Source organism: Equus asinus, chromosome 7 (assembly GCF_041296235.1).
Source record: "Equus asinus isolate D_3611 breed Donkey chromosome 7, EquAss-T2T_v2, whole genome shotgun sequence".
In the NCBI taxonomy this organism is placed as follows: Eukaryota; Metazoa; Chordata; class Mammalia; order Perissodactyla; family Equidae; genus Equus; species Equus asinus.
In genome coordinates this window covers 63,029,376-63,056,410 of record NC_091796.1, presented here as the reverse complement: position 1 = coordinate 63,056,410, position 27,035 = coordinate 63,029,376, and the positions used below count along the sequence as shown (strand labels likewise).

General features: G+C 46.0%; 2 protein-coding genes across 2 annotated transcripts; one reads left to right on the top strand and one right to left on the bottom strand.

Annotated features, from left to right (window-relative positions):
* Positions 1-8,675: 8,675 nt before the first annotated feature.
* TMEM200C (transmembrane protein 200C) lies at positions 8,676-15,521 on the bottom strand. Its single transcript, XM_014866356.3, has 2 exons — positions 15,176-15,521; positions 8,676-12,306 (listed from the first exon to the last, which is right to left on the bottom strand). Exon 2 carries the CDS (start codon positions 12,211-12,213, stop codon positions 10,342-10,344), a length of 1,872 nt encoding a protein of 623 aa, XP_014721842.3. The 5' UTR covers positions 12,214-12,306; positions 15,176-15,521; the 3' UTR covers positions 8,676-10,341.
* On the top strand, positions 12,212-21,689 carry LOC106847186 (serine/arginine repetitive matrix protein 1). The gene is made up of 4 exons (XM_070514532.1): positions 12,212-12,399; positions 15,180-16,280; positions 17,620-17,983; positions 19,457-21,689. Exons 1-3 carry the CDS (start codon positions 12,212-12,214, stop codon positions 17,687-17,689), a joined length of 1,359 nt encoding a protein of 452 aa, XP_070370633.1. The 3' UTR covers positions 17,690-17,983; positions 19,457-21,689.
* The last annotated feature ends 5,346 nt before the right edge of the window (positions 21,690-27,035 follow it).

Sequence of the window (27,035 nt, the reverse complement as noted above, 5' to 3'; positions counted from 1 at the left end):
GTGTTTTGCTTGTTTTGTGAACAAGGATTATATTCTACCTTGAAATTCAAGAAGAAATTCATAGACTAGTTCTATGAAGACTAGAGAAAGTCAAGTTCACTTCACTTGTGTGATCGGCACAACTGAATGTGTATGGCGCTACGCTTTGAGAAGAGGACTTTGAATCTTCTCCATGGCAAACCTTCCCTGAAAAGTACCCGCAAGTACATCAGAACAAACACAGGCTCTTTCAAAATTATTTAGACCATCTCTGAATTTTCTCATTAGAGTCTCGGAAAAAAATCCTGTATATTCAAACCGAGTGATTTAGTTGCATAATGAATTATTCCTATTTTATTTTAATTTAATTATGCAAATTTAGTTTGAAATCAATTCCAGCGTCTGTAAAATTGACATTTGTTTGGTTCACTTCACTTTCAGGGCTGTTTTCTAGTCTCATTAACCCTTCTTGGCACAGCCTGGAGCTCTGACACGTTCAGGTCTTCACTCATGCTCATAATATTGACCATAGTGGGCACAATGGGAGCATAAATGATTTGATCTGAAAACCAAAATATGATATGAAAACTGACGTGGGGTTCTTCATTGAGTTTCATGTATCTGCTCTGCTAGTGTAAATATGAGCAAGTTTATTCCTAAGCCTTTGCTATGGCAGAATTCTATGGCATAGAAATTGAGTTTTGGTATTTGTTGATTTTCTTAAGGTTGCGGTCTATGTTGTTAGAACAATTATCTGCTTGAAGCGAGGGTTTTCTTACTATGCTGGGCCTTCTTACTATGCTGTTTTTGTTCCTAGACCTCAAAATAAAGCAGTAAGTTGCAAAAATGACCTTGCTTTATGTTTCAGTGGGTTCATCCATGCTCATGTCATACCTCTGAGATCTCCTCTGGTCTGTAATTTTGGAAGCTCAAAATCCCAGGTATCCTTCCACTTAATATTTCCATCATCAGTCCTAATTTCATTTCAACAGCCTCATTCCCAAACCTACAATTCCAGGCAGAGATCTGGAAATCAATCTCAGGCATTAGGGTCAGTTTTAGGACATTGTGGTAAAAATGTTCCAGACTGTAAGAGACCCTGGCTCATCTTCTCAACAATATCCCCTTCCTCTGCCTTAAGATTGTGTGGCGTGTTTATAAATCAAAAGATACAACAGCTGCATTATTCATTCTGAGACCCAACCTAATGTCTTAACTCTGTGTCTGTTCCATAACGAAGTATGCTGAACGACATTGGGCAGAGGAGAAAGCTTTAAAGCATACATGTGCGTTGCTGTTGAAGTTTCTTCCTGACATACATAAATGAAATCAGAGAAGAAGGAGGCGAGCCTGTGACACTTCTGGGACCTCATCACTTTCATTGGACAGAAAAGGCTCTGCATTCAACCAGCAGCTCCAGGGGTTATAATCCAAAACAGCCTTTTAGACCTGGAACTTACAATTTCCTTCCAAATGACTGTGGGAGCATGGCTAGATAATTATACATCTCAACCATTGTGTAAACCAATTTAATTAACATTTTTCAGGCATGTCACATTTATACAATCACTAAATAATTTTCTAAAATTATGTTGCCTTAGAAATTGCCACGTATCAACCTGGATTATTTTGACTCATGGCCCTTATCATGTTTGAAACAATAAAAGTTTTTTCTTTGCAAATCAGTTTATTTATTTATTTATTTTTACTATGATTTGGTACTTCCATTGAAGATGATTCATACTTATAGGCTACCGAGATGCTGTGTTCAATATATTTATGTGTTATGTTTAATTACCATTGACTTCATCAAAGCTGGTATTTTTTACAAGCAGTTATATTATTATTACATTTCCTTTTCATTCACTTTATAATAAAAGAAATTTTGGAAAGCATTCGCCCCATATCTCAACTTAATCAGAATAGACTGTATGAATGAAAGGAAGTCCTTAGTGTCTAACATCCGTGGGACGTCAAGAATGAGGCGACTGCAAACACACTTTATGGCTTCTTGGCAGCATATGTTTCAAGAAGACATCATTCGATTCACTCTCTATTTGAGAAGATATAAAAAATTGGGCACAAAAATTACCATATTATTGGTAAAGCACTCAAACTCCCTTTTGTTCTCCTTTTAGCCTATTATTATTACTACTATGATCATAAATGCATTCATTTTTTCTAAAGTAGTAATCCCAAGCAAGACTAATAAATCAGGAAGTGTTCTCAGGCATGAAGCTGAAATGAAATTAGGGATACAAATGGGAGAAATTGTACAATTGAACGTGCAAGCACCGAAGTAAGATTTTGTGCTCCAAACACGTAGAGACCTGTGGTCCTATAAGCAGAAGGATTAGCCTCTAGGTCAGCAAATCAGGCTTGTGAATGTTCTTGCTCTAACAAGACTTCAGTTTGCTTCCTGACATCATTTACCATGCCACACTATAGCACTTTATCTGCCAGTATTTCCAAATTTTAAACCTCTTACCAATAAATATGTCTCTGTGAAAGATTGATTCGTGGCTCTGATAATAAAACTGCAATTGATAACACCTGTTGGACTTCATGTGTAATGCAAAGTGCTTTTGCAAAATTCTCACTTTCGTGGATTAGAAAAAAGAATAAATACATTTTATATTTTTGCCTTGACTGTGCTTATGTACTAAAATGATTTTGAATAAATCAAAATATGAGGAATTTAAAGAAAGAGAATAACACCATTTTTACTTTAACTTTTTACTTTAACAAAATATTTGTATTGGAAAGTAGTTTATTTTCTGTGTTTTTTTTGTGTGTGTTTTGCTTATCTTTTCGTTTGCAGTCTTGTGTGTAAATGAACTATTAGGCTGCATCTATACAGGGTCAAACCATTATACTGGCTGAGTCTGATTTCGTGACTATCTTGAAATGACTAGCTGTTTGGAAATTAAAAAGCATAGCCTTTTGGTGCCAGTCCATAAAGAATACTCATATATATCTCATACATATTTACAACAGGATCTCTAGGCCTTAAATAATCTTTTGCTATAAACATGGATGTGAGAAAAAAATAGGAATGGAATGCTTTATTAACAAAGATAAATTATTTCTGCTCTGATATAAATGATTTTGCAAATTCATGTAGAAATACATTCAGTTAGTATGTCTAGATTCTGTGAAAATGCCCTGTGGCCTAATAAAATAGCCCCCAAGTTTATGCTGTTTCCACCCCTCATAGCACATGGATCAACACAACATTATCCGCCATGCTGGAAACACACAAACAGCACTGCCCAGTGGCGGATTCCCCACCCAGTTTTATCCCTTTATACCACATCTAGAGAAATGATTTCCAGAGCTTGAACATTTAAACTAAATGGTTATTTTAAAGCAATACATAATTCATTTTTGCACATAAAGATAGCTGAGGGCCAAGGAGAATATGGTTGTTAGTTCCATGTACTGACACCTCTCAATTAAGATGTGCTGCTTGTCCAGCTTAGTTATAAATCGGGCATAACCAAAGACTTAACGGCTTAGAATGCCAGTAGAATGGTATGAGAATATATAATTCGAGTATTTTAATGCCCAAGTCACTTTAACCTTAATTCTAAGTATGCTTCCACTATTTGTAAAAGGAGATACCAAGTGACCAATCGAGAGAGAGATTGGTAGAGAGGTAGTTTTTTGTTTTTTCAATATAAACCTCTCACTCTGAGTGTGGGGCCACAGGGGAAGTCAGATGGAAGCCGTCTTATGAAGACCCAGCTTGCTGACTTGTGCTTTGCCTCCACATAGAGGCTCTTGCTGGTTCTGCTGTTTGACGCCCCCTCCCTACCTTTCCGCACCCAGCTGACGTTTTCCTCATTCTCAAGATTCTGGTGCAGGGTCCATATCGTAACTCTCTCGCGATACTTCCTTACATTGTGTTGAGATTACTGATTGTGTGCCTGTGTCAACAACAATGTGACTGCAAGGTGCTGTGGTCTGGAATCGTACCTTGTTCCTGGTTTAACCCCTTCTACCCAGCACACTGCCTACCTGACTCATGAGAGGCAGTTAAAAATACGTCTTGAACTGATCCAAAAAGGAATTAGGTATTTTACCAAGAGGGCAGCAGCTTCAGCCAAAGCTGTTTACTCCCAGGTGAAAATCACTTCTTTTAAGTTATGTCTATACAAAATGCAGTGATAAGGCAATTATCACATAAGACAAGAAATGGCCAAGGTCCTACACTGAGACATGTAGCCTTTTGGCCATTGAACAATATACAAATTAATGTGCAACCATGCATTTGCTGAAAGAATATTTTCTAAGGAATAAAAGTTACTGTAATATTTCACATTAAGACACTTGTCTAAATACAAATGATCTACAAATAAGAGTAACCCCGGCTCATTTGTGAAACCAAAGGCTTTCCTAGCAACTCTAGCCCAAGTGTATCTTTTTTCTCCTTCTGCGGGATTCTGTCTCTTCCCCCTCTGGGTCTGCCCCGTTTTCCTCCCTTGTGATTGACAGTCCACCTTCCTGCCCTTGGCGGGACTCAGACACAGCGCGGGGTCAGAGCACAGGTAAAGCAGCACAGTTACTGAAACAGGCACAGGCTTGACGTTACTCCAGGTGAATGTGCTTAAGCGTCTTTAGTCTTTTGACTGCAGCATCATGAGCAGGAAAAAAAAAATGTGATCTCAGAAACTAATCAGCCAAACGTCCTGTTTGTCATGCAAGCCTAAATCATAGGCTACAGCTATTAATGGGGTGAGGGTTGGGAGCCAGTTTAAAGTTGAATAAATATATTTTCAGATGGTAGAAACCCTAAAGGGACCCGGGCTCAGGGGTGAAGCCTTAATTCCGGGCATGGCAGGCATTTCTAACTCCTACTGAGATTCACGCCCATAGACCCAACAGCCCAGTGCTTTTCTGACATTATAGAGAAATAGATGGCACACACATAACGAGTTGCTCATCAGGTCTTTAGAGAGTGGCCGGTAGCCGTTTGACTAACGTTGTAAATGCAAAAGGACTCCTCAACTTGTGGTGACAATATAAAACATAGATAATTTTCACATCCATTTAAAGAAATGCATTTCTTTTTGAAGAAAAAAACCTCAAAGATGATTTTCCTAGAAAGAAAAAAAAAGGTCTTAGAACGCTTTCCAGAGTTAGTCATTCAAAAACTTAGCCTAAATATTCACTCAATGATTTTTAGCCAAAAAATAAATAAACTGAGTCTATAGAAAACAAGCTCCACAAATATCAATCGTATTCTTTATTTGGCTGTAAAATGTGTTTTTATATCTTGGCAAAAACATTATTCTGATCAAAACGCAAAGTCATGTACCTAGTTTGTTCTAATTTTATGTTGTTGGAGGATTATTTTTAAGTTCTCTTACAAAAATTTTTCAAAACTGCATATTTAAAAAGAACTGGAAATGGCTAAAGGAAAACTAGTATAGAAAAAACTTTTGTCAAGACAATTTAAATAAATCAACACTCCTCCTCACTAGAGCTCTTCACCGAGCCTCCCTTCCAGCCTGCTCCCCTGCCAGAGAGGGGCTAAGCCCACAGGGCTGGCTTGGCCTTTCCGGTGTGACCAGCCTCCAGAAATGGAAATGGAGTCATCATGGCCAAACATAGGCAAGTCAGCCAGTGTGAGTGTTCACACCTTGTTGTGTAATGTCATGACGGGGCCACAAGGAGCACAGGTCTCGCTCTCATTGGCTCTCTGCTCTATCGGGGCATTGAAGTGGCCTGAGCCCTCATTTTTTAAGGTCTATTTTTTCTTTCTAATATACCTAAATTATAAAGAATTTTCAATACAGTAAGTTTATGGTTGCCCTTAACAAGTGAATAGTAAATTTAGCCTAGCAATTACTTTTCTGCATTTTTGCCTTAATAATAGTAGTTAACATTTACTGAAGGTTTATTTGTGCCAGGAGTTGTTCTCAGTTCTTTAAGTATATTAGTTTATTTAGTTTAAATAACGAATTCCATGAGTCAGATGCTATTTATTATCTCTATTTAACAGACGTGGAAACACGGGTACACTGTTACGTAACCCCTCCAAGTCACACTCTGAGCCACTATGCTATGCTGCTTTATACTTTAAATTTTTAAACCTAACATTATGCTGTTAATAAAAAGGAAAACCATATGAAATGATTCTGTTTAGTAGTTGATTCTTTTAAATAAAACTAAAAAACCTTTTATAACACACTCTACGTGCCAGGCCTGTTGTAACCACCATACACGTGTATTAATTCATTTAATCTTGGCTCCAGTCCTGTGAGGTAGGTACCATTATTTATTACCATTGTCGTTGTTGTTAGTGCCCTCGAGTCAATTCTTTTCTTTTTTTCGCTTTTTCTCCCCAAATCCCCCCAGTACATAGTTGTATATTTTAGTTGTAGGTCTTTCTAGTTGTGGCATGTGGGACACCACCTCAGCATGGCCTGATGAGCGGTGCCACGTCCGCACCCAGGATCTGAACCCGCGAAACCCTGGGCCACTGAAGCGGAGCACACGGACTTAACCACTCGGCCATGGGGCTGGCCCCTCAAGTCATCTCTGACTCCTAGTGACCCTGTGTCCAGCAGAGCAGAACCCTGCCCGGTATTTCTGTGCCATTCTCTCACCTTCTGGCGCCGAATCAGACAAAGCTCCGCTGCTGTTCACAGGGATTTCATGGCCAGTATTTTCAGAAGTGGGTGGCCAGCAACTTCTCCCTAGACTGTCTAGCTCCAATGAAACCTGTCCGCCATATGTGACCCTCCTGGTATTTGACATACCGGTGGCGTAGCTTCCAATATCACAGTAACACCCAGCTGCCAGGGTTGACAACCGAAAGACGGGTGGTATAGTTCCTTGACGAGGAAAGGAACCAGGGCCTCGGCAGCAAGATCAAATCTTAACCACTAGACTACTAGGGCTGGCTACTCCCATTTTATGGGAAAGGAAATTGAGATGCAGAGAGGTTGAGTAGCTTGCCCATGGTCAGCCAGCTAGGATAGAAATTCCGGGCTGGTGAGCAATGTATATGCCAATTATTGTAATTATTTTAACACTCTAGTCCTGCCACTGCTGTCCGCCTTCAAACAAATAGTCCATCTTTCTAATTCTTAGCAACCTCATTTATAAATAAAGGGGGAGATTCTATGATCTCTAAGGTTGCTTCAAGTAGTCCTATTGATTTTGTATAGCAAACCCTGCAAAGTCACATAGAAAAAAAACCTCATTTATGCCAATCTGAAGACTAAAAGGCTGCTTTTAAACTGGCCACGCATCTTAACACTCCTCTGCTTATCTCCAAGAATGGTTTCCAGAAAAGGATCTAGCAGGAAGCTAAAAATGTAGAAAATATTTCGATGGTCGCCAGAAATGCCAGTTTCAGCTCAGCATCTGCCAATAGGTCCAGATAATCCTTAACACTGTGTAAATCCTGGCTCCACCATTTATCGGCTGTGTAACCTGGGCAAGTACTCCACCATTCTGACCTCAGTGTCTTTCTCTGTAAAATGGGGATGATCATCCTCCTACTTTAGCAGAGTTGCTGGAGGAGGAATTGAGAGAATATGCATAAAGCATGTGGAACAGAACTCGGCCCACAGTAAGTAGTGAGGAAAATGCAGCATTATTATTGCAGAAGATCTCTGCTCCTAGGAAAGGGAAGACTGAATCACCATGGTCATAACTGCAGGGGATTCTTTCTGAGGTCTCATCCCAGCTCCTCCCATGATTTGGAAAATTGGGCTCATTCTTTTTTATCTTCAGGGGAAAATATCTGGTTAAATTCTTGATGGTTAAGACAGCCGCAACTTGATACTGAGCTAAATGAGTTTGCTGAAGTTACTTAATTTCAGCGGGCCTGTGTCCACAAGATCAATATGAGCTAGAAGATTTTATTTAATCTGATTAATTACGAGGCAATCAGTATTGTTAAGCTTAGCCAATTGGTTGGACTGACCTTTCCACAGTTTGTAAGGGATAAATATGATTCTGCCCACCCCTCTTTAGTTAAATCAAGAGGCAGTGGCTTCATTATTTGCTAAATGTCTTTCAGTGCATTTTCTGAGGACTGGAAACAGCACTTTAGAGCACTAGAACCTATTTTTCTTTTTAAACAACTGCTCAAGCTCTCAGTATATAAATTGCCAATATTTAAGATAATGCAGAAGAAAAACCAGGGAAATCTGAAGTTTTTCTGTAAGTGTGACAAAACAATCGAGACTGTTGAAATTCAACACTACCTGGAGTATGATTACAACTGCTCGTCACTCTTACTAGTGGAAACTCACGTTTGCTATACATAAGAGCCAAATAAATTAGTCCACAGCTTTCAAGTGAGTTATTAGCTTATTGCAAGTTCAATCTGGGAATAAATTAGGTCCTTTTAAAAACTGATTACAGAATGTTACCCTAACTTGTAGTTTATGAAGTATATTCACTTTTCAAATTTGTATGTATAAATATGATATGACTATATCTGGGACAAAACAAACATCCTGAATTTAAGTGCAGCTTTCAGAGCTTAAGTCAACCAGAGAGAGTAGATCATCCACCAGAGGCCCAGACAGAGTCCGGGATCTGCCTTAGGCCACGCAGGCAGTAAGTGGCTATTCTAGCCTTCAGCCTAGGCTTTCCTGTGCTCAGGCAGAGTGCAGGCCATTCTTCTGCAGCGCACGTTCAGACAACATATTCGAATGACAATAATTACAATAAGTACTGTTTACTGAGTACAACTCTGAGCCAAGTACTCTGCTTGGCTCTGTCAATATAACCCCTCGTCTCACCCACTCATAGCTCTGCGAGGTCTGTCTGGTTACCCTCATTTTATAGATCTGATGACTGAGACTCCCTCAAGGCTACACAGCTGGTAAACGCTGAAAGCTTGGGTCCAGGCACACTTTCTGGGGGACACTGTTTCACCCATGGGGACCAATATGACCACATCTTTGACTAGATTTTCCTTTAAAATCGGTATTTTAACCTCCTGCAATGATAGCCTTGGCTGTGTGTAAATGGAGAGCTTGTACCCGAATGGTGGAAAGAAAGTAATAGCATTCCCAAGAGTGTCAGCTCACACTCAAAGGACGAGGGCATCAGAACGTTACATTAATTAGTTGTCTACTGTTCTTGAAAATTAACTAATTGACTCCTAATAAAATCAAGTGTAATCCATGCAGTAAATTGCTAAAACATTACCTTTTAGCCTATGTAGGACATAGATTCAAGATCATGAACTTAAAGTCAAAATTCAAATAGTCAGCTCCAAGAGGGCGATAACGGAATATTAAATCTGGAGCTCTGCAAGTTAAAACTGTGAGGTAAACTAGAAGTATTATAGAAAATAACTATTTAGTCAATGTTTCATTCTATTTGAAAGAGCAACTCTCAAATGTTCAATACTACCCTGTATTTAAAAGTTAAAAATATACTGGAAATTGAGGCCGATGCTGAGAGTTTGGGGGAAGAGAATTACAATCATAGCAGCAGTGTCATAGCAAAAATATTTTCAATTTACCAGCTGAACTGTTCAATGTTTTATGTGTGTTAGCATTACTTCCAAGGCAAAATGAGGCAATATTATGTTTATCTGTTTGTTTGGAAAGTTCTTTTATTAAAAAAGATCTTTAATATTAATGCTATTTTCAATACAGGTGTGATAATACTCCATAAAGTGTCGTGTAGTTGGTACGGTGAATTTAGGAAGGAAATAGTCCATCTCGATGCTGGCCCCTCTTCTCCATTAGATGCCCTAGTAGCAAAATGTTAATACCCTTTTAAGAAATAAAGAGGCCTTTGGACAGCCGGACAGCGGAGTGGGGTGGGCGAGGGAAGTGCTCTCTCCTGACATACTCAAGCTTTTGGCTTTGACTTCACTTAGTAATAGCAGGTCTGAGAGAACTGAGACAAACCCTTCTATGTCCTGCAAAATCATAGGAGGAAAAAAGCTGGTCATTTACAAGCAGCTATGGACAAAACCAGCCGCAGAGTACAGGAGTTAGGGAAATTAGGGATCCCCCCCAAAAAAAGAAATTAGAGTAAACTGCACATTTACTGTCAAAAATATATTATTTTTGATCCTAAGAAAATTAAGATTTTATCTAATGAACTACATTGCTGACCTTTTAATACATTTGGTTTTCATGGAACATACAATCACCATCGGACATAAAAGACTAGTTTGCTCTTTAAAAAAAGTTGCCTGGAGTTATCTACAGGAATCTTGCGAACGCCGTTCAAGGATAACATTCTGCAGCTCTTTGGGTACGGGATGGTTTCCTCCACTGGGTCCGCGAGGAAAGAGGGAACTGCTAAATTCACTGATTCAAGAGGGCGTTTCTCCTATTTTCTCACTCCTTTCCCCTCTCGCTGCCTCTTTCCCTAAATGCCTGTACTTTCCAGTTCTCCGTCCTCTACCCCAAAGGCGTGAGACCGGGAAATCATGAAGAGCTTCTCCTTGTTTGTAAACTGCCTCTGCACCGGCTGGGGTAGCTCGGCCGTGGGCGGCTCTTGGCTGGGATGATCCTCCGGGAGTCCCCGCTCCGCACCCGGGGCGCTGGCGGCCTCACAGTCTTGACTTTCATTGGCTACTGCATCTACAGCCTCCTCCAAGGTGGTGCCGGCCTCCGGCAGGGGCGTGTAGCCCTTATTGGGGCAGGATGGGTCGTCCGACTGGGAGCTCGGCGAGCGCAGCCTGGCGGGGGCAGAGTCCTCTAGCCGCAGCGGGGGCGAGGGGGAAGCAGCTTTGTCCAGAAGGCTCGAGTCCAGGTCCGCGCTAGCCGGAGACGGCGGGGGCTCAGGGGACGGAGGCGCCCGGTGGTCCGGGAGCCTGCTGGTGCTGCGGCGCCGCGGGGCCGCGCGCCTGCCGGTCCTGGGCAGGCGGCCGCCCTGGCCCCTGGCGGGGCTCGCCGCCGCCGCGCCCTCGGGCTCCTCCTGCTCGAGGGGCGCCCAGCGCGCGCCGTCCCGGGCGCCGCCGAGGTCGGACAAGGTCAGGTCGACCTCGCCCCCCGGGATCTCCAGGGAGCCGCGTTCCCCAAGCGGCCTCTGCCGACTGCAGCTCGCACCCTCCGCGTCCCCGTCGCGGTCCCCTTGCAAGGGCAGCAGCGCAAAGGCGCTCAGCGACGAGCCCACGAGGGAGCTGGCGGTGCTCTGGCGCCCCCAGCTCTCGGGTGGGCTGCAGGGCGCCGGGCTGCTACTGCTGCTGGCGGCCGCGGTGGCGGCGGCGGCAGCGGCCACCGCGACGGCCCGGCGACGGCCGGCCACGCCCGAGCGCTCGCGGTAGATGCTGTACACGGCCTCCGCCATGCTCGGGGGGTCCCGCGGGCAGCGCGGGGACGAGGCCAGGTCAGGCGGGGACGCAGCGCCCCTAGCCGGGCCGCCACCCACGCCCGCGCCCCGCGCCGTGGCTTGGGGCCACGAGCCCCTGGCCAGCATCGCCGCCGCCCCGAAGGCGTCCCCGGCGCCGCAGACCCCGGGCTTCAACTCCAGGCCCCGGGACTGCACGTAGCTGAGGAAGCCATTGAGCGGCGCCGCCCCGCGGGGCGCCGAGGCGGGGGCCGAGGTCGAAGCTGCGGCGGCGGCGGCGGCTGCAGCCGCGGCGGCAGCCAGGTCCTTGGCGCGGAGGCTGTGCACGTCGATGACGGTGGAGTACAGGTCCCGCAGGTTGATGATCTTGGTCTTCTTGTCTCGGTTCTCGTGGAGTACCGCGTTGGCGCAGATGAAGAGAAAGATGCCGATGCCCATGATGAGGGGCCCGAAGACTTTGAGCTTGTCAGAGTGCAGGTAGCCGGAGAAGATGCGAAAGAAGAAACCCACGGACGTGGAGGAGGACGAAGAAGGGGCAGGGGACCGTGCTGGAGGCGTGCTCCTGGGCGCGCCCATGAAGCTCGAGTTCACATCCCCCGGAGTCCCCGGGTGGCTCCTGGACCGGTTTTTGCTGCCATTGCTGCTGCTGTTGGCCGTGGTCGGGCCGCTGCCCGCGGGGAGCAGCTGCTTACCCCCCTCCCTATTGGCCCCGTTGGCCTTGGGCCAGTAACCCACCACCGCCATGGCTATGCCCACCAGCAGCACCAGGATCCCGCAAAGGGCGATGAGCCCGGAGACGGAGCACAGCTTGAGCTTGCCTTTCACCACCACCACGTCGTTCTTGCGCCTCTTCTTGGCTTTCCGCTTGCGCTTGGGGACCTGGCTCGGGGGTCGGAGAGGATCCTGCTTTCTGGCAGAAATCCTCAGCAGGCCGCCTGTGGCGATCATGGCGAACCGGTGGAGTGCGGGGCTAGCCCCTGGGGCGGAGGCTTGTGCAGGGGGGCGCCAGCTGCCCACTAGCTGCTCCGCCACCTCCTCCGGCTGCAAAGCAGAGGAAGACAGTCAGAGGGTATACGCTTGGCTGCAGCAACATCTCACGCGCTGCAATGGTCCAGCTCCCAGATCCCACCACATGTGTGCCTCCCACCCCAGGACCTTGACCCACTAACCAGAGTGCCGAACATAGAGACCAGGGGATGGGGTAGATGGATTAGGGAAGGGAAGCGCTGTTGCAGTAACTGATAGGTGATAAAACAATTTGGGAGAACGCCGCCTTCTCCTGCTGCACCCCCCCCCCCCCCCCCCCCGCGCAATCCCATACACACTCTGTGGGTAACATTCCAACGTTGTTCATTTTAAACCCTCCTGGCTGGAAGCCAACGGAGTTCTGACCCTTAGAAACTAAATGTGGGGACTCAAAGTAATAGCTGAGGGCTTTCCTGGTTTCCCTTTGTCCTACCGGAATGAGAAGATTTCGCAAGGGAGCTGCCACAGGAGTTTCAAGTCTCTTAAGCCTAGGAATTTGTCACTGTGGGGCCCAAAGTCACTAAAACAGTCATAAAAGTTCCTAGTCTATCATGACAAAATGAACTCATTTCACTGCATGAAAATTAAAAGTCATATACTGGTAGGCAGACTGGCTTATGGACCTCAGAAAATTAATAGAGTTCACTGTTGGGAGCACAGAGAGACATGTCAATACTCTGACAATAAATCCCTTCAGTTGTCCCCCACCCACTACTGTTCCCACGGCTCAAGGCAAGCACATCCCGCTCACAACAGCCTCTTCCTCATCTCTTTTCTGCAACATCTGGACAGCTTCTTGGGGTGGAATATTTAGTTTTAGGTAACTGGTTATGTAACTGAGCTCTTCCTTCTGGCCTCCTCTCCTCCCTCAGAGGAACTTCTGAGGTATCATGTGCTGGATCTCATCAGGGAATTTGAGAAGTCCCCTAGAATCTCCAAGAGAAAGATCTTTTTCTCCTATGGGAAAATTACAATCTTAAAAAATAAAACCTCATTCTGCTATAATAGCTTTCTGACCCCTTATTAATGTGCCAACAGCACTCTTCAGAATGCCAATATTCAAATGAGTAGGCAATTAACTAGGGACAGCAGTCTACATAATAATGATGATTTGTGGAATGACATTTCCCCAAGTGAGAGCTGTTTTCTCCGTCTTTTTCTCATGAGGTCATTTTCAGGAAGGGAGGGTGGAAGCAATCAGTGGACTCTAATATAGGAAGTTTAATTGTTCATAATACACCCTGAGGAGGTAAACGCACAGATGTGTCTTTGTGGATATGTTAGCGTCTAAAGATTTTAATCCTGCTGTATCCCCAGAGTAAAACATTTTCTGTTCCATTGGTTGTGTTCCCTCCTATAATAGAGATGCTAAAATTAAGGGCATTCTATGAATTTGAAAGGCTTAGATATCACTTGCAAGCCTTTTGGTATTTTATCCTTTATAAAATAATTCAGGTTTTAGGATAATTACCCTTTGAAAATGTGGGATTACTTAGGTGGAATTTTGCTTTTAATTGGTGCCTGGGTAAAGGGCTGTGGCCCCTGACTCCCTCCATTCTATCAATAGAGGCAGGATCTTTTCTCCCCCGGTTGAAAAGCCAATGGTAATCAGCCCTTTACAATGTTTGCAAATCAATATCTCCTTGGAATTTAGTTGGTTTTCAGTAAGGAGAAGCATTAGGCAGGTTAGAGAGCGGTCAGTAGAGAGAATGCATCTACAAACCTTTTGTTTTAAGAAGGAGCTGCACCAGCAAGTACAAACAGATTGTCAAAACAAAACAGAGGAGCTTCACCATCCATCCGTCACCCCCAAAAGAAGCACATTTATTGTGTAGTTGTAACATAGAGACTGCTGCTTTAAGAGATCCGAGACTCCAGTGTCTTTAATGTAACAATCTGGAGATCTGTGGGGTTTTTTAAGAAGGATTTGGAGCCAGACGTTTTAGGGACAAACCTACTCAGCTGGAGGGTAGCTCTCCCAGAGGAGAGAAGGGCTAATGTTTTGTGGTGCGTGGACAAGGTGCGCCAGGCTGCTGGGCAGCTTGGGGGAGGAAGGTACCCACATGCGTTTCTCCTCAGAAAGAAGCTTTGGCTCTGGGTAGAATGTAAGGAAGGTTGGAATGGATTTCAACAACTGTTTACAGAAGATCTTTAAAATTAGTTTAACAGCTAGCAATTAACTCCCTCGTTTATTACTCCTTCAGCTCTGTTGAAGGCTGAACTCCTTTCTAACGTATTACCATCTGAAGTGAAATACTGACAAAAGTCAGATGTCATGGAAGACCCACCTTTGACGCTTTTCTTTATACAGAATGAAGGAAAACAAACTTAGCAGTCCAGGTTGGCTGCCCTCGCAATTTACTGCCTGGAGCTGGTCTTTCCGTGGCTAAGGAATGGAGGATGGGGGAAGCAAACGAGGGATGTCTAAAAATACTACTGCTTCCAAGAGAAACATTCAAGTTCTCGGCTCATGATCGATTAAGCCCCATTCGGTGACTGAGGCTCGCAGCCCACAGGCGGGGAGCGCCCTGCCTGCCTGGGACTCAACCCAGGTCCTCGACCCACCGCTCCCTCATTGGCAGGGCAGCGAACCCCTCGCCCTTCTTTTTGGTCTGATTATTTATTTTGGAGTCACATGAGTGCAGCAGCTGGGAGCCCGCCTCTGGAAAGAAGACAGGCAGGAGCGAAGTGAGGGCAATCCTGAACTCGCTTTTTCCGGGCAGCGCATCCCGTGTAGCCCGCCCAGGAAAATGACTCTCCCGAACACGAGCCCTGGGGACCGGGGCTCAGGGCAGGAGGGGCGGGGAGGGGCAGCTCGGGGCCTGAGGACTGACAGAATTGCTCAAAATGGCAGCACTGTGAGCAAACAATATCGTTCACTTACCCAGGAAGACTGGGGCAGCTCGGGGCCGGCGAACGGGCGCTCGGGCGACACAAAGGAACCATGGAGAAACTTTTTCAGCCCGAGCCGACGGCGGAGCGCAGGGACAGCGCCTCGCGGCCCTCCGTCCGAGCGCGGCTCAGCAGCCCCGCGGGGGCGAGCGCCCGCCCCGGGTTCGCAGCCCCCTCTGGTGCTGTGGCGGGAGCCATTTCCGAGAGTTTCCAAGAAGTGTCAGGTCCTCCGCATCCTGCATCCCCTTCGGAGCCTCCTCCCCGCCGCCGCTCCTCCGGCGCCCGCGGCGAGCCCCCGCGGCGCGCCCCGCCGGCCGCAGCGCCGCCTTTGTGTGGCTGCGGCGCGCCGGGCTCCGCCGGGTGGAGTGGAGCCCGCGGCGGCGGCGGCTCGCGCGCTCGGGGCGGCCGGACTCGCGGCCGTTGCTAAGAGACCGGAGCCATGACACAGGGAAATTGCCGCAGGATGGCAGTCGGTACCCAGCCGCCGCCGCCCGGGCGCCCCCGCCCCGCCCCGCCCGCCGCTCCCCCCGCTGCCTCCGCCGCCGGCCGCGCGTCCCTTCGGAAGAGCCGCTGCCCCGAGGCCGCGGAGGCGCGAGGGCGGCGGAGGCGGCGCCCCGGGACCGCCGCCCGCCCTCGCAGGGCGCTTTGTTCTTTCTCTCCAACTACCTGTCTGAGCGGCGGGCCGGAGGGGGCCCGGAGGCAGGGCCGCCCCGGAGGGGCTCCGCGTCCGCCTCGGGGGGGCGCTCTCGGCGCGAGGGCGAGGGCCCGTCCCCCTCCCCTCCTTCTCCTCTCTCCTCTTTTGTTGCCTCTACTCTTGGACTCCGCGCCGCCCTTGCTGTTCCCCCTCCCGCTTGGGAGTGTGCAGGGTGGACGCACAGCGAGCACCGTGAGCTGGCCCCCGGCGACCCCGGGCCCCGCCGAGCGCGGTCGCCCCCGCCGAGGGCTCCCCGCGGACCCGGGGGCCGCGCTCCCAGGTCCCCGCGCTTCGGCCTGCGCGGGACCGCGGCGCCTCCCGGACGCGCGGCTGGGACTCAGCGGAGATGGGAATCGGCGCCGGGCTTCTCCTTGGGCAGCCCCTCGTGCTCCTACGCTGTGCGGTAATCAGCAAGCATTGAAAGGAAAAGTATCATTCGCCTGGAATCGGGGCTAGAATCAACGAGGGGAGGTGGGGGTAGGGAGGATGTCCAACTCCCTACGTCATTTTTAAAAAGCGAGAGGGAGAGAGAGAGATGTGTTCCCTAGCTCGTCCCTGGGCTCTCAACTGTAAAGTAAAAATGACAGGGAAAAGAGAATCTCAAAGTGGAATTTCCCCAGGGAGCACTGAGAAAGTAAGAAAGATTTCAATTATCTATTAAAATGAGGCAGCCAGGATTCAGGAGGAAAGCAGCAGAAGAGCAGATGAAGCGTGTGCTGTCAGAACTTTGGGCTCCAGACAGAAATATTTTGTTGGGGGGTGGGGGAGCTGTTGTATACTCTGTTTTGCTGTTAAGGGTCCAAGATCCCGCACAGGAGGCCTTTGCTGCGCACGGTTCCAGTTACCAGACTGTTCCTCAAGGCACACAGCATTCACTTGTGTTTAAAGCTAGAGCATTCACTTTTCAGAAAGAACAATAAAGACGCAAACATTTACCGGTTCAAAGAGAGAAATGTGAGCAATGATAAATGAGGTGGGGATGGAGATGGTGGGCAGGCAGGAGGGGATGGAGGAGAAATGTTTCCTAAAAGGAAACCCTGCACCTGCCTGTTTGAAAGGTGGCCTCTGTCACCCTTTCCAAGCAAATAATAAATCTGGATTATGACCAGGGCGTTCAGAATCCACCTCCTGGCACCTCTCTATTCCTGCTCAGATGCAGAACTTTAGAAAACAAACCATAAGAAAGGGAAAGTTTTAAATCCCCCATTGGATTGTTTCCTTTTAGAGAAATCACTGCAAAGGTGAAATAACCAGGTCTAGTTGTCATTTTGAAAGGTTTTTCAGCTCTGAGCCTCCAGATTTCTTGACTCTCAATAATAATCGGTGTTTTGTACAAAGGTTGGCTCTGAGATCTCATTTCATTACACAACTGGCTGCCAGGGGCCATGGGTGGCAACTCGTATCCTTTGTGGGCCTATTTGCTGAGCTGTATTAATGGGAATAATATTACAGATCTTCATTAGGATTTTAGGTGGATTAAGCCGTTAATAGTTTCAAATTTCTGCACAAATTGTAGCCCTCATTTGCACATTTAAAACTCATCTGAGGGATTTGGAGAAGAAAAGAATCCTTTTCTACACAAACAGGCCTTGGGACATAACTAGTTTTTTTCTTATGTTGACGACTGCAGTAAGATTTGATTTGTAATTCAAAGCCTTCCTTCCAAACGGAGCTCTTGGGAACTTTGAACTGTTCTACTGAACCTGAGTGTTATCACTTTCGGTCATTTTCTTTGTTTTCAGCTCACAGTATCAGAGGAAATCAGACAGATCCCAGCTGTTTCCAGTCGAGTCCTTTATCCCTCTGCAATAATATAGTATCAACACATTCCCAGGGGTTCCCAGAGTTATTTTTAAAGGAACAGTAATGCTCTCAGCCCTTCTGGAGTTATTTTCCTTCTCATTTCACTGGCCGTTTCGGTTTGGGTGATTTCGGGGATTGTAGGGCACCCCTTTCACCTGCTAAGGACTGAAGGGCCAAGGCTACCTCATCATCATCATTCACTGGCATCTGGAGACCGCGGGGCTCAGCACAGCGTTCGGAGCCTTTCCTAGCAGAAGAGGAATGAAGGCCTGGGGGAAAAGAAGAGGAGACGGATTAGCTCAGGTCAGTTGGATTAAACTCTGACCTGAAACCTTTCATTTGCTCACTCTTAAAAACAATCCTTATGTAATTTATTCTGTTTCGTAATTTATTCACAACCCATTTGCTTCCCCTGATGTTTCATCACCTGGCCTGGCTCGCCCTGCCCTTCAGAGCTCCCAGGGCTGCTCCGGGGGAGACAGCGGCCTGCCGTGGGCTATCATGCTCCCCACCCCCCCCCCCCCCCCCCCGCCAGTCTCCAGGAGTGCGCAGTGGGAAAGGGGGTGCTGTGTCAACAGCTCAGCAGCTGCACCTTCTCCATAGGCTGAGTTCTCACAGAGTGTTCAGGCTGCGGAAACAGGAGTAGGTTAGTGTGGTGGATTCTGGGACCGGTGTCTATCCTCCACTAACTACTTAATTTAATTAAGTAAGTAAATGACTGAATCTTGCCTGCCTCAGTGTTCCCATCTGTAATGGGGACAATGAGACTAATACCCCCCTCATAGCACTGTTGTCCTGATTAAACGAGTTTAGTTCGTGTAAACTGATGTTGAGCACATAGTAAGCGGTCACCAAATTTAGCTTTCATCCTTACTAGTCCTAATGTCTTCTCCTAGCTTGTTACACCCACTTTCCAGGTCTGTTCATGTTCACCAGGAACTGCATGGGACCGTATCTGCACTTAATCTTTCTGAAACGGGATTACAGGCTCAGTTGGGGTTGAACTATGCCTCTCCACATGCATAGCCTCACTGCTGCTCGGTATCGCTAGCCTGTCTCTGGGAGAGGGAAAGCACTTTCTCCATTGCTGCTTTGCTCATTTTCCAATAGCCAGGGCCCTTTCGGTTCAGTTTGCTCCAGAACCTAGATTTCAAACTCATGTCGCTCTACGGTCAAATTAGAAGTTTGTAAAAACAAGAGGCCGTTCTTCACACTGGAAGTCTGAGGGTTTCACAGAAAGGACTCTCAAGCCATTTTAATTAATTCATTCATTGATTTTATTTATTTATTTTGCTGAGGAAGATTTGCTCTGAGTTAACATCTGCTGCCAATCTTCCTTTTCTTTTTGCTTGAGGAAGGTTAGCCCTGAGACAACACCTGTGCCAGTCTTCTTCTATTTTTGTATGCGGGTCACCACCACAACATGGCTTGATGAGTGATGCAGGTCTGCGCCTGGGATCCAAACCTGCAAACCTGGGCTGCCAAAGTGGAGTGTGCCGGACTTAACCACTGTGCCATGGGGGCCGGCCCCTCAAGCCTTTTTATCACATCTCTACAAAAGAATAAAGAAACCGTTATCCCAAAGTCGAACACAGGACACAAAGATCTCACTCCTCTTTCCCGGTTCCTTCCTTCTTCATCCCTCTGCCAATAAAAAACACCACAACAAACAAAAGCATGACAAAAGAAAGCAATAAGCTAAGCACTAGATTTAGCAAACAAAAATACTATGTGGTACGTACCCTAAAAACTATTTGTTGTCTATCTGACCTTCAGATTAACTGGACATCCTGTGGTTTATCTGCCTCCCGACTGCAGCATACCTTGGTAGCCTCACAATTTCTTCGTGGCACACGTAAAGGATAAAAGAGCCTGACAGAACAGAAAATAGGAAATGCAATAGTGGATCGAAGCCTCATTGGATTTCTTTTGGAACAGAATAGGTAGGAAAAGAAAACACTGAGCGGAGCCTGAACAGAGCAATAGAACTTAGAAAAGCCTAAGAATGGCATTTCCACAGCTGGGCCTCGCATGGCTTGGGGTTTCTCACACTTAGCGGCTCCACGGTTTGTGTTGGTGGCCCTTCCCCCCGAACGCTGTGGTGCCGGAGGGACAGGTGCTTGCCTCCGCGTGCACTCCCCAGAGTCCCGCACAAGAACCCTGAGAGAGAACTGAGCACCACTTTCAGGAACTTCAGTTTGGAAACTAAGGGTAAACTCATGCTAGTGCCAAGTTCACGATCCAGCCCAATTCCTGTGTTTCTGAAACGTGGGAAGAGTTCGGGCCCAACTGCTTCCTCTACAGAGGAAAGAAAAGATGAAAGGCCTGAAGGGCCTCTCTTAGACCACATCAGACAGGGGCTTCTCCCTCCATTCCGGATCCCGGTGTGCAGCAGAGGCGGCCTTTGCTTCCCCAGCCCCGTTCTGTCCTGATGTTCCAAATCACCAGGCTCTCGATCACACACCTCCCAGGGGTTGTTTTCTCTAATAAGTAGGTTCATTTTTGTACATTGAATTTTCCCCTGTAGCCTGCATTTTCTACCATTTTCCGTGTACACCATCGAAGCTGGATTGTGAGCCTTATGAAATAATTGAGGTCTGAGATGAGAAATTAGGCCTGAAAGCAGATCAGGCTGAGTCTGGAAAGGACTTTGCAGGGAGGGCTTCATCAATGGAACAGCCAAGAAGAGACCCACAGCTCAGTTTGCCTCTGTTCCCAACACACCTCCTGGATGTCCACGCTAACGTCATTTCTGCTGTTTCTTACAATCCACAGGCACTACGCATAGGTGACTTGTCCTACTGAGAACTGGTAGGAACTCATGTGTCTGACCTCCTTTGAAAAGTAATTGTGATGCGAGCTCCTGTGAGCACCTGGCAGGGAAGAAAAAACGGAGACAAGGAACTAGTTTTCCAAAGTAAAGAAACATAAGATTCCAAGATTAGCGTTTGGTGACTGATCTCGGATTCATTCAAGAAGTCTTTTCATAAGCACCTCTTGTGTACCCAGCTCTTTGATTCTTGCATTTATGCACTCAAAAAAAATTTGTTTGGCTCCTACTAAGTTACAGTGAGACACTGGGGGGATAGAGTGGCGAACAGTGGAAACAAAGTCCCTCTCTCTGGGGTGGGGGGTGAAGGAGGCAGATAATAAACAGGGAAACAAACAAGTGAGAAAATTTCAAAACTTAATGAGTGTTACAAAGAAATTAAAAGAAGTTGCAGTGACTGGGCAGAGGGGCAGCAGGAGAGAACAGTTGGGCATTCAGGAAAGGCCTTACCAAGGAATGACATGTACACTGCGAGCTGAAGGCTGAAAAGGAGCTGACCATTTGAAAATGTTCCTGGGGAAAGAAAAGAATTAAGGCATGTGGCCTTATTAGCCTATAGTTTTGTTAGATTCATCAAAAAATAATTAGTTGCCAATGCAAGGGAAGAGAGTCAATCTCTAAGTGCTATGGGACTTTAGAAGAAAATGATCACTGATGAGAAAAAACTAGTTAAGGAATACGTCATGGATATGGATCTTGCCCTTGACCTGGAATATATTTGGATGAGTGGAGTGAAGGCATGGAATTGGGCATGTGAGCAGTAAGGATGTGGACATCACCTCTCTGTTAGATGTAAGGGGCCCAAGGAAGAAGGGCCAAGAATGCCACTGACAGAGGTGGGAAGATGCTTAGAATGGGAAGGGGCCTTCAGGTCAAGTAGCCCCTTGTTCCTCAACATATGGTCTCTGAACCAGTAACATCAGCATCACCTGGGAGCGTCTTAGAAACGCAGCATCTTGGGCTCCATCCCAGACCTGCTGAGTCAGAATGTGCGTTTCAGCAAGATGCCTGATCTGGGTGCACCTTCAACTTGGAGAACCACTGTTCCAGTCCAGTCCTCTCATTTTAGAGATGAGGGAACAGGATTGATCTGATCCCATCTTTGTGTGCCTGCATGTGTGACAGAGACAGAGAATTTTGCTTTCAACTTTTTGTTTCAAATAAAGAACCCAGAGGTAACATCTGTGGCCAAATATGTTTCTTATGTAGGGCAGCAGCATGGTTTTCAGCTCAAATAGAAGAGGAAAGTTAAAACTTGATGGCTTTTGCTGGTTTGTGCATCTGTCTAGGAAACAGTTTTGGTAGATTTGAGGCCTGAATCCAGCTTTCTAAAAGATCAGATTTACTCTACTGGATTACCCTTTGGATTCAGACCATTTATACTCAAGTAACTTGGCCCCTTCTAGCCATATGATGTTGAGCAAGTCACTCAAGTGTCTGAATGTCATTGTATTGTCTATGAAGAGTGATTTATATAACTCGTCTCTTTCAAGTTAATTATGAGGAAGGAATGAGATGGTCAGTGGCAACTTGGAGGAATATTATGGGGAAGAGACTCTCTGGTCCCCCGTTGTCTCCACCCCCCCAGAAAGTACCCTGAAATTAATATATGGAACTAAACACTTAGTACTTGCTATGTAAATGTTCCCCATCCCACCATATCACCCTCCCTAAACCTATTCTCTACAGAAATTTTGGAGCCGCCGCTGTAGGTATTGCTTGGGGTACAAACGTGGAGACCTGTAGAGCCTTAGTCAGGTGTTAGTGGTGGTTGTGATGATGGTGGTGAGTATTTATAGACTGCTCCTGTGTCCAGCACTGCGCTGGGAGCTGGCGATGCAGCGGAGGGTAACAGCTGCCTGTGAAGTTTGGGTCAGATCCAAAAGACGAGGAAGGTACCTCAAGTTGCTGGTAGTTCCACACGAGGCCCTGCCAGCAGCAGTGGCTTCCTGGTCCCTCTCTCACCCGCTCGTCTGCTGACCTTTGACACTCCCTGAGTAACTGTGTTTGAAGTAGGCTTAGTTTTCCTCAGTTTCCCCCCATGCCGCTAGGACCGCCACGTGAGCCCTACGATTGGCTCCACTGTTTAGGAATTCGGGTGGCAGGCCTCTCACAACCTTACAGTGTTTTGGAATCCGCTCTGCTGAATTACTGAACGATAACTATAGGATATTAATGTTTAAGGCTCAGGGTTCTTAGGGGCTAAAGGGCACCAATGAGGGATAAAATTTCATATTTGAAGGGGTTACCACCCAATTATTTTTTTATTACACACACCTTTTTGATGACCCTGTAGTAACGTCTGTAATACATTTATATTCTTTGAGGGTATAAATAGAGTCATAGCAAAAGAGAAAACCTCCTCCCCTAAACTGCCATCAGAGAGCATTTATATATATATGTCTTACGGAAAACCAATCAATCAGCACAATAGCCCTTTCTTTTTAATACCTTTTGGGAAGGACAATTGGCCCTGAGCTAACATCTGTTGCCAATCTTCCTCTTTTTTTGTGCTCCTCCCCAAAGCCCCAGTACATAGTTGTATCTCCTAGTTGCAAGTCCTAGTTCCTCTCTGTGGGACGCCGCCACAGCATGGCTTGATGGGCGGTGTGTAGGTCCACACCCAGCATCTGAACCAGGGAACCCCATGCTGCAGAAGCAGAGTGCAAGAACTTAACCACACCGACCTGGGGCTGGCCCCTGATAGCATATTTTCACCCAAAGAAACTTTTCTGATCTTATCAGAACCACAAAAGATATGTTAAATGTTTAAAATGGGCTCAAAGTAATACTAATATAATTTTTTTTTCTGAAGGGAAAAGCACACAAAATTTTTCACACTAAATTTAGTTTTGAATTTCTATGAAATCTTACTGACAACAATCTGAGCTGGCTTCTTTATACTGAGGAAGACTGAGGTATCATTACATCAGAAAAGCATCACAAATATTTCCTTTCTAGCAAGAAATATGCCAGCATCATTTCTTGACAGGCGAGCAAACTGACTCCACAGCTTTTGTGGGGAGGTCAGATACCGTATGGTGTACTGAAGAATGATACGCAGAAAGCAGAGGTAATATTTTAAAATATTTCTGGTTTTTATTATTCCCCAAAGCCACTTCCTTCAAGGATCAGGGATTAGCTGCAGAAAGGTCTGTGGAGCTCTGCGTATTTACAGCAAATTGTGGAAGAGCTTAATATATTCACCTCCCCAAAGTGAAGCTGTGTCACAGATTTCCTTCAGATTCCTCCTGGTCACTCATAACTTCTGGCTTTTGAGGACATTAATGACATGTTAGAAAAATACTTTCTGGAAACTTGATACCAATCAATGTTATAGCTCCACTTTTTTTTTTTTTTTGCCAAGGAAATGATGTTTTTCCCATTTACAGAAAAAAATATGTTATGATCAAGACTGAGAATCCACAACCCCAGAGAGGAAAATTAGAAAAGGCGGTAATTTGCAGTGGTCACTTTAAGAGCTTACACATCGGAACCTGGATGTGACGGCTTACTTCAGAAGGGCTAGAACTCAGAGACTATCTGCAGTTTCCCATTGTAGGCTTCAAAGGGATTTCTCCAGGAGTCTGCTAAAGCTGAGGGCACAGACGAGAGGTGGTCAGGGCGGGGCAAGGAGTCAGGCTTCTCAACTGGGAGGAAGTTACGCAGCCCCAGGACGCCGTCAATGGAACTAACTCTCCGATTATCTGTGCCTCTCGCTACTGGCGTGTAGAGAGGCATCAAGAAGTCAGCTAGTCTCTCCGTCTCTGAGTGAGATGGGTTCTAAACCACGTAGAAATGATAATGTTGGTACTCTCTTCCTGGATGATCCTTCACCTCACAAGATGAAGTGGAGACCTGGAAATGTCTTATTTATTTAAAGGATGCGGAAAGTCAAACTAGATCATTTGACTCCCTCTTTGCTTTTGCAGCCATAAAATCTCAAGGGCATACTGCATAACCTCTTGGACACAATTCATATTAACACACTATTTAAATGATGCTTAATGTTGAATAGTTGGTATTGAATGGTGTGATTTGAAGACAGTGAGTACTATGTGGCTTTCAAAGATTCCTTCCTGTCTGCTGAGCCTTCACATTCTCACTTAAAGCTGTGGAAACGGGACAGGTCTTTTATGTAATGTTCATTAGGCCACAAAGTTTTCTACTTCTCTTGTGGAACACAACATTGGTTTATACAAAACACAGTAAAATTACAATGTCCCCAAACAGAGAAGCTCTTGGGTTTGTCTTCATACTGCTCTGGACTTGGCCCTCACTGGGGTTAGTGATTCTGAAACTTCTTCAGAAGGTGGGATGTTTGAAAATTTCGGAGTGCTTCTTGGAACATTTGGAGATACCCACTTAAAATAAATTCATATATGATTTTGGATTGAATCACAAACGATCTAACGTTAGATTCTTACATAGAAATATAGTAAGCATCAAATTTAGGGAATATTTATGGAAGAAAACCTTAAAAGTATAAACCTTTGTCTGATACATTTTTTCCCTAAAAATTGGAAAAGAACACAATCATCTATTTGAGCCATGGGACACTGCGACCTAGTTATGGAACACCAGTATTATTTAAGAACATAATTTTTAAAACATGATCTTAGCTATTATGATGGTTAGATAACTAAGAATCTCTGTCTTCGGCCATTATTTTTGGCTTTGGCACTTAACATACTGACCTTCAGGATCACACTGCCAACACCCACCTGCTTTATTCTCTGCCCCTTCTGGCCTCTTCCAGCAACGCTGCTTTTCAGGCTTCTCTAGCTCGTTATTGTCTCTGGACAATACCCCAGAGGTTTTAGCTGGCACTCTCCCCCAGCTGAATCTCATTTTTTTAGCTAGTGCAAAAATTTCTTTATCCAAGTAAATCCTTTGCAACATTTCTCTACCCTTCTGGGTGTCTATGACGCCTCTTTCATTTTGTGTCGCCATTAGTTAGGATACTGTTTACTCCCTTCTGATCATTAGTGAACTCGCAGAAGGTTCCGGATCACCAGGGGAATTTCTCTTCTGGTTATTTGTAATCAAGACCTCACTATTCTCAGAGGGACAAGTACCTAGGGGCTTGTATTCTTTTAAGACAGAGAAAGGGACCGGCCTCGTGGCCTCGTGGTTAAGTTCACATGCTCCACTGCAGTGGCCCAGGGTTTCACTGGTTCGGATTCTGGGCGCGGACATGGCACCACTCATCAGGCCATGCTGAGGTGGCATCCCACATAGCACAACCAGAGGCACTCACAACGAGAATATACAACTATGTACTGGGGGGACTTTGGGGAGAAGAAGAAAAGAAGGAGAAAAAGATTGGCAACAGATGTTAGAGCAGGTGCCAATCTTTAAAAAAAAAAAAGAGAGAGAAAGAGTTGAGTCCATTTTTGAAAAAATATTTCTCTGCACAAATCAGGTGATGAACTCATGCCTCCATGTATATCTATCTTTGGCATTGTATTTGGAGTTTTCCATAGATGATCTAACACTGTTTCGTCACAGTATCTCCGTTTGAGACTGATAACGATGGACTAGTTGTTTGCAGGATTCTCTGAGTCTTCCAAGCTTCTTCCAAGCAGCTTCTCAGGTAGAAGGATCATCAGCCCTGCGCCTCTGGAGGGAAGCTCTCCTGCTGCCTCTGCCAGAGGCCCTTCCTCATCGATACAGCCTCTCTGGACTTTCATTTTCACAGTCTCAGCAGGCCCCAGGAATGCCACCTGCCTTCTCCTCTTAGCCACCACTACCATCCACTCTCCTCCTTGGGATTTTTCTCCCTCCAGACTGATTCTCAGAGTGAGAGGTTTCTTCCTGGCTACCACCTTTCTCACACTCTCCAAACAAATGCACCAACATTTTTTAGAGTTTTGCTGTCAATCACATGGGCCAATAGCCCGCACAATATAAATAATACGCCTACAGAATTTACAGGGATTACAGGCTTTGACAAGCTGATGAGGTTGTAAATGGAAGCCTCATTGGCTTTATCGCAGGTGATTACGTTTCTGAGAGTGAGTCACCCATCCTCCCCTCCTGTCCTACAGTTATGAAAGACTGCACAGACCCGTTCACTGTCATCGTCCCTCTTCCCAGCGCTGTGGGCCTGAGGAATTGGGACAGAACCTTAGATGCATGCTAGTCTAAAAAGTGGGGGTCTTTTTCATCTCCGAGAACTTCTGGATTGGAAAGATGGCCCCGGCCCTACTAGGAACGCTAATTCGTCCATTTCTCATTCTCACTCACTCACTACTGTCACTGCTCTGCCACGCTATCAGCTGTTTTAAGCTTTCAGGCAGATTGTCCCTTCATTCAACCATAAAGTAGGCCCAAAGAGAGCAGCTACTCGGTCTTGTTTACTGCTGCATCCTTATAACCAAAGCAGGCGACTGGCGAGTATCTATCATATACCTTCTATGTACAAGACAGTGAACAGATTTGCGGGCAGAAAGGAAGTATATAGAAATGAATTGCAAATATTAGACAGCATCTCGTTAACTGAGGAGCCTATGTAAGTAGAAG